Source organism: Oncorhynchus mykiss, chromosome 2 (assembly GCF_057628025.1).
Source record: "Oncorhynchus mykiss isolate SJ-2025 chromosome 2, ASM5762802v1, whole genome shotgun sequence".
NCBI lineage: Eukaryota > Metazoa > Chordata > Actinopteri > Salmoniformes > Salmonidae > Oncorhynchus > Oncorhynchus mykiss.
In genome coordinates this window covers 98,640,305-98,653,463 of record NC_143023.1, presented here as the reverse complement: position 1 = coordinate 98,653,463, position 13,159 = coordinate 98,640,305, and the positions used below count along the sequence as shown (strand labels likewise).

The 13,159-nt window shown below is 48.1% G+C and overlaps 1 protein-coding gene across 3 annotated transcripts in view; it reads left to right on the top strand.

Moving 5' to 3' along the window:
• LOC118943874 (tetraspanin-18B) overlaps positions 1–13,159 on the top strand; it is a 123,176-nt gene that overhangs the window by 93,471 nt on the left and 16,546 nt on the right. For all 3 annotated transcript variants that reach the window (XM_036960365.2, XM_090213753.1, XM_090213757.1), the window contains one exon: positions 10,422–10,517. In XM_036960365.2, the coding sequence (XP_036816260.1) occupies positions 10,422–10,517 (96 nt within the window). The remainder of the gene's footprint in view (positions 1–10,421; positions 10,518–13,159) is intronic.

Genomic DNA, 13,159 nt, shown 5'->3' with positions numbered 1-13,159 from the left:
GTTCTATAGGGCTCTGGTCTAAAGTAGTGCACTATATATAGGGAATAGGGTTCTATAGGGACCTGGTCTAAAGTAGTGCACTATATAGGGAATAGGGTTCTATAGGGCTCTGGTCTAAAGTAGTGCACTATATATAGGGAATAGGGTTCTATAGGGCTCTTGTCTAAAGTAGTGAACAATATAGGGAATAGGGTTCTATAGGGACCTGGTCTAAAGTAGTGCACTATATAGGGAATAGGGTTCTATAGGGACCTGGTCTAAAGTAGTGCACTATATAGGGAATAGGGTTCTATAGGGCTCTGGTCTAAAGTAGTGCATTATATAGGGAATAGGGTTCTATAGGGACCTGGTCTAAAGTAGTGCACTATATAGGGAATAGGGTTCTATAGGGACCTGGTCTAAAGTAGTGCACTATATAGGGAATAGGGTTCTATAGGGCTCTGGTCTAAAGTAGTGCATTATATAGGGAATAGGGTTCTATAGGGACCTGGTCTAAAGTAGTGCACTATATAGGGAATAGGGTTCTATAGGGCTCCGGTCTAAAGTAGTGCACTATATATAGAATAGGGTTCCATTCGGCTCATAGCAGACACAGTGTCCTTGTCCTGCTGGTACTGAAGGGGGGATAGAGGTGAGATGGTGGGTGTGATAGGGAGGAAACAGAGGAATAGAGTCACTTCATTACTGTCCTAGGTGGAGGCAGGAGATAGAAGGGGGAACAGGAAGAGATAGAGGGGGTGGTACAGGGAGATAGATGGGTGGTAGAGGGGGTGGTACGGGGAGATAGATTGGTGGTAGGGGGAGATAGATTGGTGGTGGGGGGGGGATAGAGGGGTGGTACGGGGAGATAGATGGGTGGTAGGGGGAGATAGATGGGTGGTGGGGGGGATAAAGGTGGAGATAGAGGGGGTGGTAGGGGGAGATAGAGGGGGTGGTAGGGGGTTGATAGAGGGGGTGGTAGGGGGAGATAGAGTGGGTGTTAGGGGGAGATAGAGGGGGTGGTAGGGGGTTGATAGAGGGGGTGGTAGGGGGAGATAGAGTGGGTGTTAGGGGGAGATAGAGGGGGTGGTAGGGGGAGGTAGGGGGAGATAGAGTGGGTGTTAGGGGGAGATAGAGGGGGTGGTAGGGGGTTGATAGAGGGGGTGGTAGGGGGTTGATAGAGGGGGAGATAGAGGGGGTGGTAGGGGGTTGATAGAGGGGGTGGTAGGGGGAGATAGAGGGGGTGGTAGGGGGAGATAGAGTGGGTGTTAGGGGGAGATAGAGGGGGTGGTAGGGGGAGATAGAGTGGGTGTTAGGGGGAGATAGAGGGGGTGGTAGGGGGAGATAGAGGGGGTGGTAGGGGGAGATAGAGGGGTGGTAGGGGGAGATAGAGGGGGTGTTAGGGGGAGATAGAGGGGGTGGTAGGGGGAGATAGAGGGGGTGGTAGGGGGAGATAGAGGGGGTGGTAGGGGGAGATAGAGGGGGTGGTTGGGGGAGATAGAGTGGGTGTTAGGGGGAGATAGAGGGGGTGGTAGGGGGAGATAGAGGGGGTGGTAGGGGGAGATAGAGGGGGTGGTTGGGGGAGATAGAGGGGTGGTAGGGGGAGATAGAGGGGGTGGTAGGGTGTGATAGAGGGGGTGGTAGGGGGAGATAGAGGGGGTGGTTGGGGGAGATAGAGGGGGTGGTAGGGGGAGATAGAGGGGGTGGTTGGGGGAGATAGAGGGGGTGGTAGGGGGAGATAGAGGGGGTGGTTGGGGGAGATAGAGGGGGTGGTAGGGGAGATAGAGGGGGTGGTTGGGGGGAGATTGAGGGGGTGGTAGGGGGAGATAGAGGGGGTGGTAGGGGGTTGGATAGAGGGGGTGGTAGGGGCGTTTGTTTTGAGGGCAGAGGGGGAGTCCCGTTTCTTATGGGAGAACAGTCATGTAGGTTCATCTGGGACTGTGTCCTCGTTACGGAGCTCCGCTAACTGTCTCTCTGTTCCCCACCCGAAAGCGCATCTAGGATCTGTTCTCTCTATACTCAAGAGAAAACCTCAGCCAATCTGTTCCCAGATCAGTAGCGACTAGCTGACCACAGAGTGTAAACATGTCTTTGAGATGGGTCTTGTGCCGCGTGGCAAAGATCTGTGACATCCACAACGGGACAAGCTGTAGACTAGAGGGCTGAGGGAGTGAGCTGGTGTGTGTGTGAGAGAGAGAGAGAGAGAGTGTGTGTGTGTGTGTGTGTGTGTGTGTGTGTGTGTGTGTGTGTGTGTGTGTGTGTGTGTGTGTGTGTGTGTGTGTGTGTGTGTGTGTCTGTGTCTGTCTGTGTGTGTGAGTGTGTGTCTGTGTGGGTGTGAGTGTGTGTGTGTGTCTGTGTGTGTGTGAATGTGTGTAACTGGGGGGAAGAGAGAGAGTGAACTAGCATTGAATGGCTGATACAGAACTGTACCTCAGGCCACGGCATTTTAATAATGTCTCTTTCATCAGACACAAAACAACTATTCTCACTGACACAGCATCTGCGCTGATCACACTGCAGTAGTGTCTTGTCTCTGTGCATCAGTGTCCATCTCAGTAGTGTCTTGTCTCTGTGCATCAGTGTCCATCTCAGTAGTGTCTTGTCTCTGTGCATCAGTGTCCATCTCAGTAGTGTCTTGTCTCTGTGCATCAGTGTCCCTCTCAGTAGTGTCTTGTCTCTGTGCATCAGTGTCCCTCTCAGTAGTGTCTTGTCTCTGCATCAGTGTCCATCTCAGTAGTGTCTTGTCTCTGTGCATCAGTGTCCATCTCAGTAGTGTCTTGTCTCTGTGCATCAGTGTCCCTCTCAGTAGTGTCTTGTCTCTGTGCATCAGTGTCCCTCTCAGTAGTGTCTTGTCTCTGCATCAGTGTCCATCTCAGTAGTGTCTTGTCTCTGTGAGTCAGTGTCCATCTCAGTAGTGTCATGTCTCTGTGCATCAGTGTCCCTCTCAGTAGTGTCTTGTCTCTGCATCAGTGTCCATCTCAGTAGTGTATTGCCTCTGTGCATCAGTGTCCCTCTCAGTAGTGTCTTGTCTCTGCATCAGTGTCCCTCTCAGTAGTGTCTTGTCTCTGTGCATCAGTGTCCATCTCAGTAGTGTCTTGTCTCTGTGCGTCAGTGTCCCTCTCAGTATTGTCTTGTCTCTGTGTGTCAGTGTCCCTCTCAGTAGTGTCTTGTCTCTCTGCATCAGTGTCCCTCTCAGTAGTGTCTTGTCTCTCTGCTGCAAGGTCCCTCTCAGTAGTGTCTTGTCTCTCTGCATCAGTGTCCCTCTCAGTAGTGTCTTGTCTCTGTGCATCAGTGTCCCTCTCAGTAGTGTCTTGTCTCTGCATCAGTGTCCATCTCAGTAGTGTCTTGTCTCTGTCTCTCTACTGTGTCATGTGGTTCAGTGTGATGTGTTCTGATGTGTGATGTGTTCTGTGGTTCAGTACAGCGTGATGTGTTCTGTGGTTCAGTTCAGTGTGATGTGTTCTGTGGTTCAGTTCAGTGTGATGTGTTCTGTGGTTCAGTTCAGTATGATGTGTTCTGTGGTTCAGTACAGTATGATGTGTTCTGTGGTTCAGTACAGTGTGATGTGTTCTGTGGTTCAGTACAGTATGATGTGTTCTGTGGTTCAGTTCAGTGTGATGTGTTCTGTGGTTCAGTACAGTGTGATGTGTTCTGTGGTTCAGTACAGTATGATGTGTTCTGTGGTTCAGTTCAGTATGATGTGTTCTGTGGTTCAGTACAGTATGATGTGTTCTGTGGTTCAGTACAGTGTGATGTGTTCTGTGGTTCAGTACAGTGTGATGTGTTCTGTGGTTCAGTACAGTGTGATGTGTTCTGTGGTTCAGTACAGTGTGATGTGTCCTGTGGTTCATTCATCACTGTTGCCCTAGAGCACACAAAAAACTATACATACAGTACCTCGGCCTAAACATCAGAGACACAGGTATCTCCCAGAAAGCCGTGAACGATCTGAGAGACAAGACAAGGGCATTCTATGCCATCAAAAGGAACGTGAAATTCTACATCCCAATTAGGATCTGGCTAAAAATACTTGAATCAGTCATAGAGCCCATTGCCCTTTATGGTTGTGAGGTCTGGGGTTGACTCACCAACCAAGAATTCACAAAATGGGACGAACACCAAATTGAGTCTCTGCATGCAGAATTCTGCAAAAATATCCTCCGTGTGCAACGTAGAACACCAAATAATGCATGCAGAGCAGAATTAGGCCGATACCCACTAATTATCAAAATCCAGAAAAGAGCTGTTAAATTCTACAACCACCTAAAAGGAATCGATTCCTAAATCTTCCATAACAAAGCCATCACCTACAGAGAGATGAACCTGGAGAATAGTCCCCTAAGCAAGCTGGTCCTGGGGCTCTGTTCACAAACACAAACACACCCCACAGAGCCCCAGGACAACAGCACAATAAGACCCAACCAAATCATGAGAAAACAAAAATATAATTACCTGACACATTAGAAAGAATTAACAAAAAAACAGAGCAAACTAGAATGCTATTTGGCCCTACACAGAGAGTACACAGCGGCAGAATACCTGACCACTGTGACGGACCCAAAATTAAGAAAAGCTTTGACTATGTACAGACTCAGTGAGCATAGCCTTGCTATTCCGTAGGCAGACATGGCTCTCAAGAGAAGACAGGCTATGTGCTCACTGCCCACAAAATGAGGTGGAAACTGAGCTACACTTCCTAACCTCCTGCCAAATGTATGACCATATTAGAGACACATATTTCCCTCAGATTACACAGATCCACAAAGAATTTGAAAACAAATCCAATGATGATAAACTCCCATATCTACTTGGTGAAATTCCACAGTGTGCCATCACAGCAGCAAGATTTGTGACCAGTGAAGAACAAACACCATTGTAAATACAACCCATATTTATGCTTATTTATTTTCCCTTGTGTACTTTGACTATTTGCACATAATATGTAATAATATATATTCGTTTGAGTGTAATGTTTACTGTCCATTTTTTATTGTTTATTTCACTTTTGTTTATTATCTATTTAATTTACTTTGTAAATATATGTTTCCCATGCCAATAAAGTCCTTGAGTCGAAATTGAATTGAGAGAGAGAGAGAGAGACAGAGAGAGAGAGAGAGACAGAGAGCGAGAGAGAGAGAGAGAGAGAGAGAGAGAGAGAAAGAGAGAGAGAGAAAGAGAGAGAGACAGAGAGAGAGAGAGAGACAGACAGAGAGAGAGAGAGACAGAGAGAGAGAAAGAGAGAGAGAGAAAGAGAGAGAGAGACAGAGAGAGAGAGAGAGAGAGAGAGGGAGAGAGAGAGACAAGCAGACAGAGAGAGAGAGAGAGCTCAGAAATTTTGTTTGGAGCTTTAAACGTGTTAGGCTGAGAGACTTTTCAGCCATCCATCTGCCCCTTCCTCCTCCTCCTCCTCCTCCTCCCCTTCCTCCTCCTCCTCCTCCTCCTCCCCTTCTCCTCCTCCTCCTCCCCTTCCTCCTCCTCCTCCTCCTGCATCCCTCGGGCCTGTATTAAATGGTTTCCCTCTCATTCCAGGGGATTGAAGATAGGGAACAGGAGGGATAAGAGAAAGAAGACCTCTTGACACTTTCCCTCTGTGCGCTGTAATATATGCATATCTCAATTTAGACCTCCGGTAAAGGGGGGGTCAGGGAGTTTGTGTGTGTGTGTGTGTGTGTGTGTGTGTGTGTGTGGGGGGGGGGCTGATTTTAAAGGTTCACTGGCTACGAGGGGCGAGGCTATCTGGCTCTTAGTGAATCGTCAGGAGGGCTGATCAATACCTAAGCGTATTATGATGATTGAGAGGAGGTATTTAACCAAGCTTCTAAATCAATTTCCTCTGTCTCTATGGAAAGGATGGAAGGATGGAGGGAAGGACAGAGTGAGGGAGGGAAGGAGGGAGGGAAGGATGGAAGGAGGGAGGGAGGGAGGGAGGGAGGGAGGGACGAAGTGAGGGAAGGAAGGAGGGGAAGGATGGAGGGAGGGAGGGAGGGAGGGAGGGAGGGAGGGAGGGAGGGAGGGAGGGAGGGAGGGAGGGAGGGAGGGAGGGAGGGAGGGAGGGAGGGAGGGAGGGAGGGAAGAACGGAGTGAGGGAGGGAAGGAAGAACGGAGTGAGGGGAGAAGGAGGGAGGGAAGGATGGAGAAGAGGAGAGAATAATCATCTGTGACACAGACTAGGAAAATGAAGGAAGTTAAAGGCTACAGTACTTTATGCACTCTGACGTACACAGGAGCACTGGAGCACAGGAGCACAGTGAGGTACCCAGTCTGTACTTAGAGCTCTCTTGTTAAAGTATCTATTTCATACAGTAATTATCGGTTAATATTTCATAAAAATATTGTGCACCGCCCTACGGGACTCCCAATCACAGCCGGATGTGATACAGCCTGGATTTGAACCAGGTACTGCAGTGTCACCTCTGGCACGGACATGCAGTGCCGCTGCGCCACTCGGGAGCCCCGATGAGCCACTCTGGGGCCCCGATGAGGTCATGTTCCTTGAGGAAATAACGTTTTTTTTAAACAGTCTGAATGAGATAGTTTGGTTTTTTAAAGTTTTTTTTTTTCCCTCATATTTTTGCATTGGAAACAAATATGAGTATAGGATGAGTCAACAATATTATTTAGATATAATGTTAACAGAATATGAACTTTTAAAAGTGAGATTGGACAGTTTAGTCAGCGCTGGTTCACTCTGCATGATCTAAGGGGCATCCTCTTGTAAGGGCCCTCTTTCTTGTAAAGTAATGAGGGCCAAGGACCCGCCCCTTTCTCGCAAGGCTATCCCTCTACCCGACACCAACACACTCTCTCTGATGAAGCCCATCCAGAAAGCATTCCATCCTAATGAAGGACAACACTTTTTTTTTAAATCAGGACAGCATGTCGGTCCTGTCCTTCTGTCCTGTTCCTGTGACACACACTAACACAAACACACACGCACACACACACACTAACACACACACACACACACACACACACACACACACACACACACACACACACACACACACACACACACACACACACACCTGTAAGAACACACACACATCTGTAAGAACACACACCCCCTTCGCCCCTATATATTACACCCCTGGGTACTGTCATAAACACTAGCAAAGGAAACCCATGAGGCAGCTGTATTAAAGGGGCTTTGGGAAGGATCTTTCATTCATTATTTGACAGTAACTATCTGGAACTGTTCTAAATGTTATAATTCTTTATATTATTTAAATTGATAGATATAACTCAGGTTTCAATCTGGAAGAGAATAAATTACACGGAAGAGCCGAACACCCAACGCTAGCCATCCAGGTACCTGGTTCAAATCCAGGCTGTAACTCATCCGGCCGTGATCGGGAGTCCCAGAGGGTGGGGGCACAATTGGGCCCAGCGTCGTCCGGGTTTGGCCTGGGGTTGGCTGTCATTGTAAATAAGAATTTGTTCTTAACTGTTTTGCCTAGTTAAATAAAAGGTTAAATAAAATACTAAGAAAACAAATGGGGATTGTAGGAGTTGTGAACAGACCTGATCTGGGCAACCACATGAACTCTCACACTCTGCCAAGCTGTTCAAGTTGAAATGGCTTCCATTTTCCGGGTCTTTCTTTCTGGCTTCGAACTGTAATCTCCTAATCTTCTGGCTGCCTTTTCCTCTAGTCTGATCTGCTGTGAAAACTCCTCCCGACACTCTCTCTCTCTCTTCTCACTCTGAGGCACTCTCTCTCTCCTCACTCTGAGGCACTCTCTCTCTCTTCTCAATCTGAGGCACTCTCTCTCTCTTCTCAATCTGAGGCATTCTCTCTCTCTCTTCTCACTGAGGCACTCTCTCCCTTCTCACTCTGAGGCACTCTCTCCCTTCTCACTCTGAGGCACTCTCTCCCTTCTCACTCTGAGGCACTCTCTCTCTTTTCTCACTCTGAGGCACTCTCTCTCTTTTCTCACTCTGAGGCACTCTCTCTCTTCTTACTCTGAGGCACTCTCTCCCTTCTCACTCTGAGGCACTCTCTCTCTCTCTCTCTCTCTTCTCACTCTGAGGCACTCTCTCTTCTCACATGAGGCACTCTCTCTCTCTCTTCTCACTCTTAGGCACTCTCTCTCCTCACTCTGAGGCTCTCTCTCTCTCTATCCTCACTCTGAGGCACTCTCTCTCTCTCTTCTCACTCTGAGGCACTCTCTCTCTTCTCACTCTGAGGCACTCTCTCTATCTCTCTTCTCAATCTGAGGCACTCTCTCTCTCTCTTCTCACTCTTAGGCACTCTCTCTCCTCACTCTGAGGCACTCTCTCTCTTCTCACTAAGGCACTCTCTCTCTCTTCACACTGAGGCACTCTCTCTCTCTTCACACTGAGGTACTCTCTTGAGTCAGTGGTTAAGACCAGGGCACTATCTATCGATCCAGGGCTTTGAGGGATTTGAGCAGCAGGTGAGATGACTGGAGCCTCAGCTGTGATTTGAACCTGTCTAATCCTGTCTGATGGATGCTGTTTGGTTCAGTCTGAAAGGGGGATGGAAGATGTTTGGTTCAGTCTGAAAGGGGATGGATGATGTTTGGTTCAGTCTGAAAGGGGGATGGAAGATGTTTAGTTCAGTCTGAAAGGGGGATGGATGATGTTTGGTTCAGTCTGAAAGGGGGATGGAAGATGTTTAGTTCAGTCTGAAAGAGGGATGGATGGATGATGTTTGGTTCAGTCTGAAAGGGGGATGGATGATGTTTAGTTCAGTCTGAAGGGGGATGGATGATGTTTGGTTCAGTCTGAAAGGGGGATGGATGATGTTTAGTTCAGTCTGAAAGAGGGATGGATGATGTTTGGTTCAGTCTGAAGGGAGATGGATGGATGATGTTTGGTTCAGTCTGACGGGGGATGGATGATGTTTGGTTCAGTCTGAAAGGGGGATGGATGGATGATGTTTGGTTCAGTCTGAAAGGGGGATGGATGATGTTTAGTTCAGTCTGAAAGAGGGATGGATGATGTTTGGTTCAGTCTGAAAGGGGATGGATGATGTTTGGTTCAGTCTGAAAGGGGGATAGATGATGTTTGGTTCAGTCTGAAAGGGGGATAGATGATGTTTGGTTCAGTCTGAAAGGGGGATGGATGGATGATGTTTGGTTCAGTCTGACGGGGGATGGATGATGTTTGGTTCAGTCTGAAAGGGGGATGGATGGATGATGTTTGGTTCAGTCTGACGGGGGATGGATGATGTTTAGTTAAGTCTGAAGGGGGATGGATGCTGTTTGGTTCAGTCTGACGGGGGATGGATGCTGTTTGGTTCAGTCTGAAAGGGGGATGGATGATGTTTAGTTCAGTCTGACGGGGGATGGATGCTGTTTGGTTCAGTCTGACGGGGGATGGATGGATGATGTTTGGTTCAGTCTGAAAGGGGGATGGATGCTGTTTGGTTCAGTCTGAAAGGGGATGGATGATGTTTGGTTCAGTCTGAAAAGGGTGATGGATGATGTTTGGTTCAGTCTGAAAGGGGGATGGATGCTGTTTGGTTCGGTCTGAAAGGGGGATGGATGCTGTTTGTTTCAGTCTGAAAGGGGGATAGTTTTGCTAGTAAATATTAACCTACGTTGTCAGTTACAATTTGAGGTATGTGGTTGTGACATTACAGACGTGTTCGCTGCCCCAACCTGTACTGTAGGGTTCTGGTTTCTGGGGATGGTGGAGAAAGTGTTGCTGGCGCAGGATATCCTGTGGAGATAATGTGTCTGTTTTTTCCTGTTGAGATTGTATTGGCTGAAATGACACGCTGTGTGGGCTAGATACTCACTTCGTGCGTGCTACATTTGACAGGAAAAAAAGTAATTAAAAAAAGTGGGAGCTTTGAGTTTTGTGTTTCTTGACAGAACCGAATCCATTTAAGTGACTGGTCTGTCTATGTGTGTATGTATAGTGTGTGTGTGTGTGTGTGTGTGTGTGTGTGTGTGTGTGTGTGTGTGTGTGTGTGTGTGTGTGTGTGTGTGTGTGTGTGTGTGTGTGTATGTATAGTGTGTGTGTGTGTGTGTGTGTATGTATAGTGTGTGTGTGTGTGTGTGTGTGTGTGTGTGTGTGTGTGTGTGTGTGTGTGTGTGTGTGTGTGTGTGTGTGTGTGTGTGTGTGTGTGTATGTATAGTGTGTGTGTGTGTGTGTGTGTGTGTGTGTGTGGTGTGTGTGTATGTATAGTGTGTGTGTGTGTGTGTGTGTGTGTGTGTGTGTGTGTGTGTGTGTGTGTGTGTGTGTGTGTGTGTGTGTGTGTGTGTGTGTGTAGAGTGTGTAGAGTGTGTAGAGTGTGTGTGTAAGGTGCATGCGTGCGTCTGTGTGCCTGCGGCAGAATCTATAAAATGTGTGTGTGTTCTCTTGGCAGAACAGAATCTTGTTCGACTGACTGGTCTGTACCTGTGTTCTGTGCAAGCATTGGCATAACTCATTAACTTAACCTGTTTCTGTGTGTTGTCTCTGTCTCTCAGGGGTTAGGGGAGGCTTCAGCGAGAGGGACAGCCATGGACGGAGACTGTCTGAGCTGTATCAAATACCTCATGTTCGTCTTCAACTTCCTGATCTTCGTAAGTATTCTCCCGGTGTGCTTTTCTCCCTATAGTATACACGTCGTTGTTAACAGCACTCCTCCCATTTGATGCAATTGAATAGATCACGTTTTTTGAGGCAGATTTAGTTGCAGGTCTTTGGTCTCAGGCTTGAGAAACATTTGTCATCATTTCCTTTCTCAGACAAACAGATCCTCCCACGGGGCAATAACATGGACTCTCTAAACCTCCGTGCATCCAAAATAAATAGCCTCTTATAGCTATAACATTTAACACATTTTTTTTGTTTTTTTTTAATGTGACATTCATCGAAGAAACCCAATTATTTCCCGGGAGGAAGAGATGGTTTTAGAAGTGAATGTATGAGGCTCCTATCTCTACCCCCCTCCCCTCCTCCTCAATATCCCCCTTTATCCTTAATCAATGGAGAGTCACCCACTGGGGTTTAGTGATAGAGGGAGGATTGGGGGAGGATGGGGGGGGGGGGGGTGAAGAGGGGGAGGAGGGAAAGGGGGATTCACTTTGAGAGGTAGAGGAAAGACAGAAAGGTAGCTGAAGCACCCCACTGACCTATGTTATAGGCCTTAACCCCCTGCTGAGGCATAAAGACTAGAAGACCTCTCCAGCTCCCCTCATTCCTCCTTCTCAGCTCTCTCTCTCTCTCTCTCTCTCTCTCTCTCTCTCTCTCTCTCTCTCTCTCTCTCTCTCTCTCTCTCTCTCTCTCTCTCTCTCTCTCTCTCTCTCTCTCTTTCCTTTCATCCTCCATGGTTAACTATTTCGTGGTTTTATTTTGGCTAGGGGAGAGTTTATATAGTATGTTAATGTTTGAACAATATGTATTGCAAATGTCCTCACCTAAATACAACCGTTGTCTGTTTTGGTAAAAACATCTGAGGGATGGGGCTGGAGAATTATAACCACTCTCAAATTCATAGACACAAGGACTGACCACCCATGATATATTAAAAAAAAATTAACCAACGATGCAATATAGTGTTTGTTTACATTTTCTTTGTTTACAAACATTGGAGTAAAACAAGCATATAGTTTGGATGCTTTTAGATGAACTAACTTCAAAGTAATGACTCGGGACGTCGGGTTTGATACGAAAGCTTCTTTTAGTAATAACACTTGTTCACGTTACATTTAACAACTTTGTTTTGGTACAGAGGTAAGATGGTAGCGGAAAGTCAGAACACAATCACTGCACCTGCACATAATTGGCGCGTTCTCTCTCATTCCTCTGGCAAGGCATTCTGGGACTTGCAGTCAAAAAGTGTATTTCAACACAACCCAATACAATTACATATGCAAATAACTGTAAAGAAATATCTTTAGATACAGCTCAATGAATAAACTTAAACATTAACTCTGTAACACATGAAAGTTACAACATCCTCCCCTCCCCGATGAACAATTGTGTTCATCTAGATCTCTAGGCAGTATATCAACTGAATAGGTCTCCTCAACAAAGTCCCTGAAGCAGTACGAACTGAACATGATCTAACTAAGCCATCTCGGCCTGAAAAGAGTTACTCAATCTTTCCTAGTTTCCAGGTTTGTCTGGGTAGGTTATCTTCTCCAATGAGTACAACGTCACCCGCCTTCAGTGGGGTGGGCTGTGGTGTGTCACAGCGGTGTGCTGACTTAGATCCAGCAAGTAGTCTCTTCGCCAACTGTTCCAGAAACTGGTCACAAGTCTCTGCCTGTACTTCCATCTGCGTCTCATTTCCCGCTTGTTTAACGTTGGGGGCTGATTGTCACTTGCTTCCCCTTCTCCCTCCATCCCTCCCTCTCCCCATTCCCTCTCCCCATCCTTCCCTCTTCCTTTCCCCCATCCCCTTCTCCCTCCATCCCTCCCTCTCCCCATTCCCTCTCCCCCATCCTTCCCTCTTCCTCTCCCCCATCCCCTTCTCCCTCCATCCCTCCCTCTCCCCCATTCCCTCTCCCCCATCCTTCCCTCCTCCCTCTCCCCCATCCCCTTCTCCCTCCATCCCTCCCTCTCCCATTCCCTCTCCCCCCATCCTTCCCTCTCCCTCTCCCCATCCCCATCCCCTTCTCCCTCTATCCTTCCCTCCTCCCTCTCCCTCTCCCCCATCCCCTTCTCCCTCCACCCCTCCCTCTCCCAATTCCTTCTCCCTCCATCCTTCCTCTACCTCTCCCCATTCCTTCTCCCTCCATCCTTCCCTCTCCCTCCTCCCTCTTCCTCTCCCCCATCCCCTTCTCCCTCCATCCCTCCCTCTCCCCATTCCCTTCTCCCTCCATCCATCCCTCTCCCCATTCCCTCTCCCCCCATCCTTCCCTCTCCCTCCATCCCTCCCTCCTCCCACTCCCTCTCCCCCATCCCCTTCTCCCCCCATCCCTCCCTCTCCCTCCATCCCTCCCTCTCCCTCCTCCCTCTCCCTCTCCCCCATCCCCTTCTCCCCCCATCCCTCCCTCTCCCTCCATCCCTCCCTCTCCCTCCTCCCTCTCCCCCATCCCCTTCTCCCTCCATCCTTCCCTCTCCCTCCATCCCTCCCTCTCCCTCCTCCCTCTCCCCCATCCCCTTCTCCCTCCCTCTTTGGGGAGGTTTTCATTGGCCTGTCTTAAGGGTTTCCCACCTGTGTTCTCTTTCTTCCATGAATTGTAATGAATTATGCGCATATAAACTAATATAATAG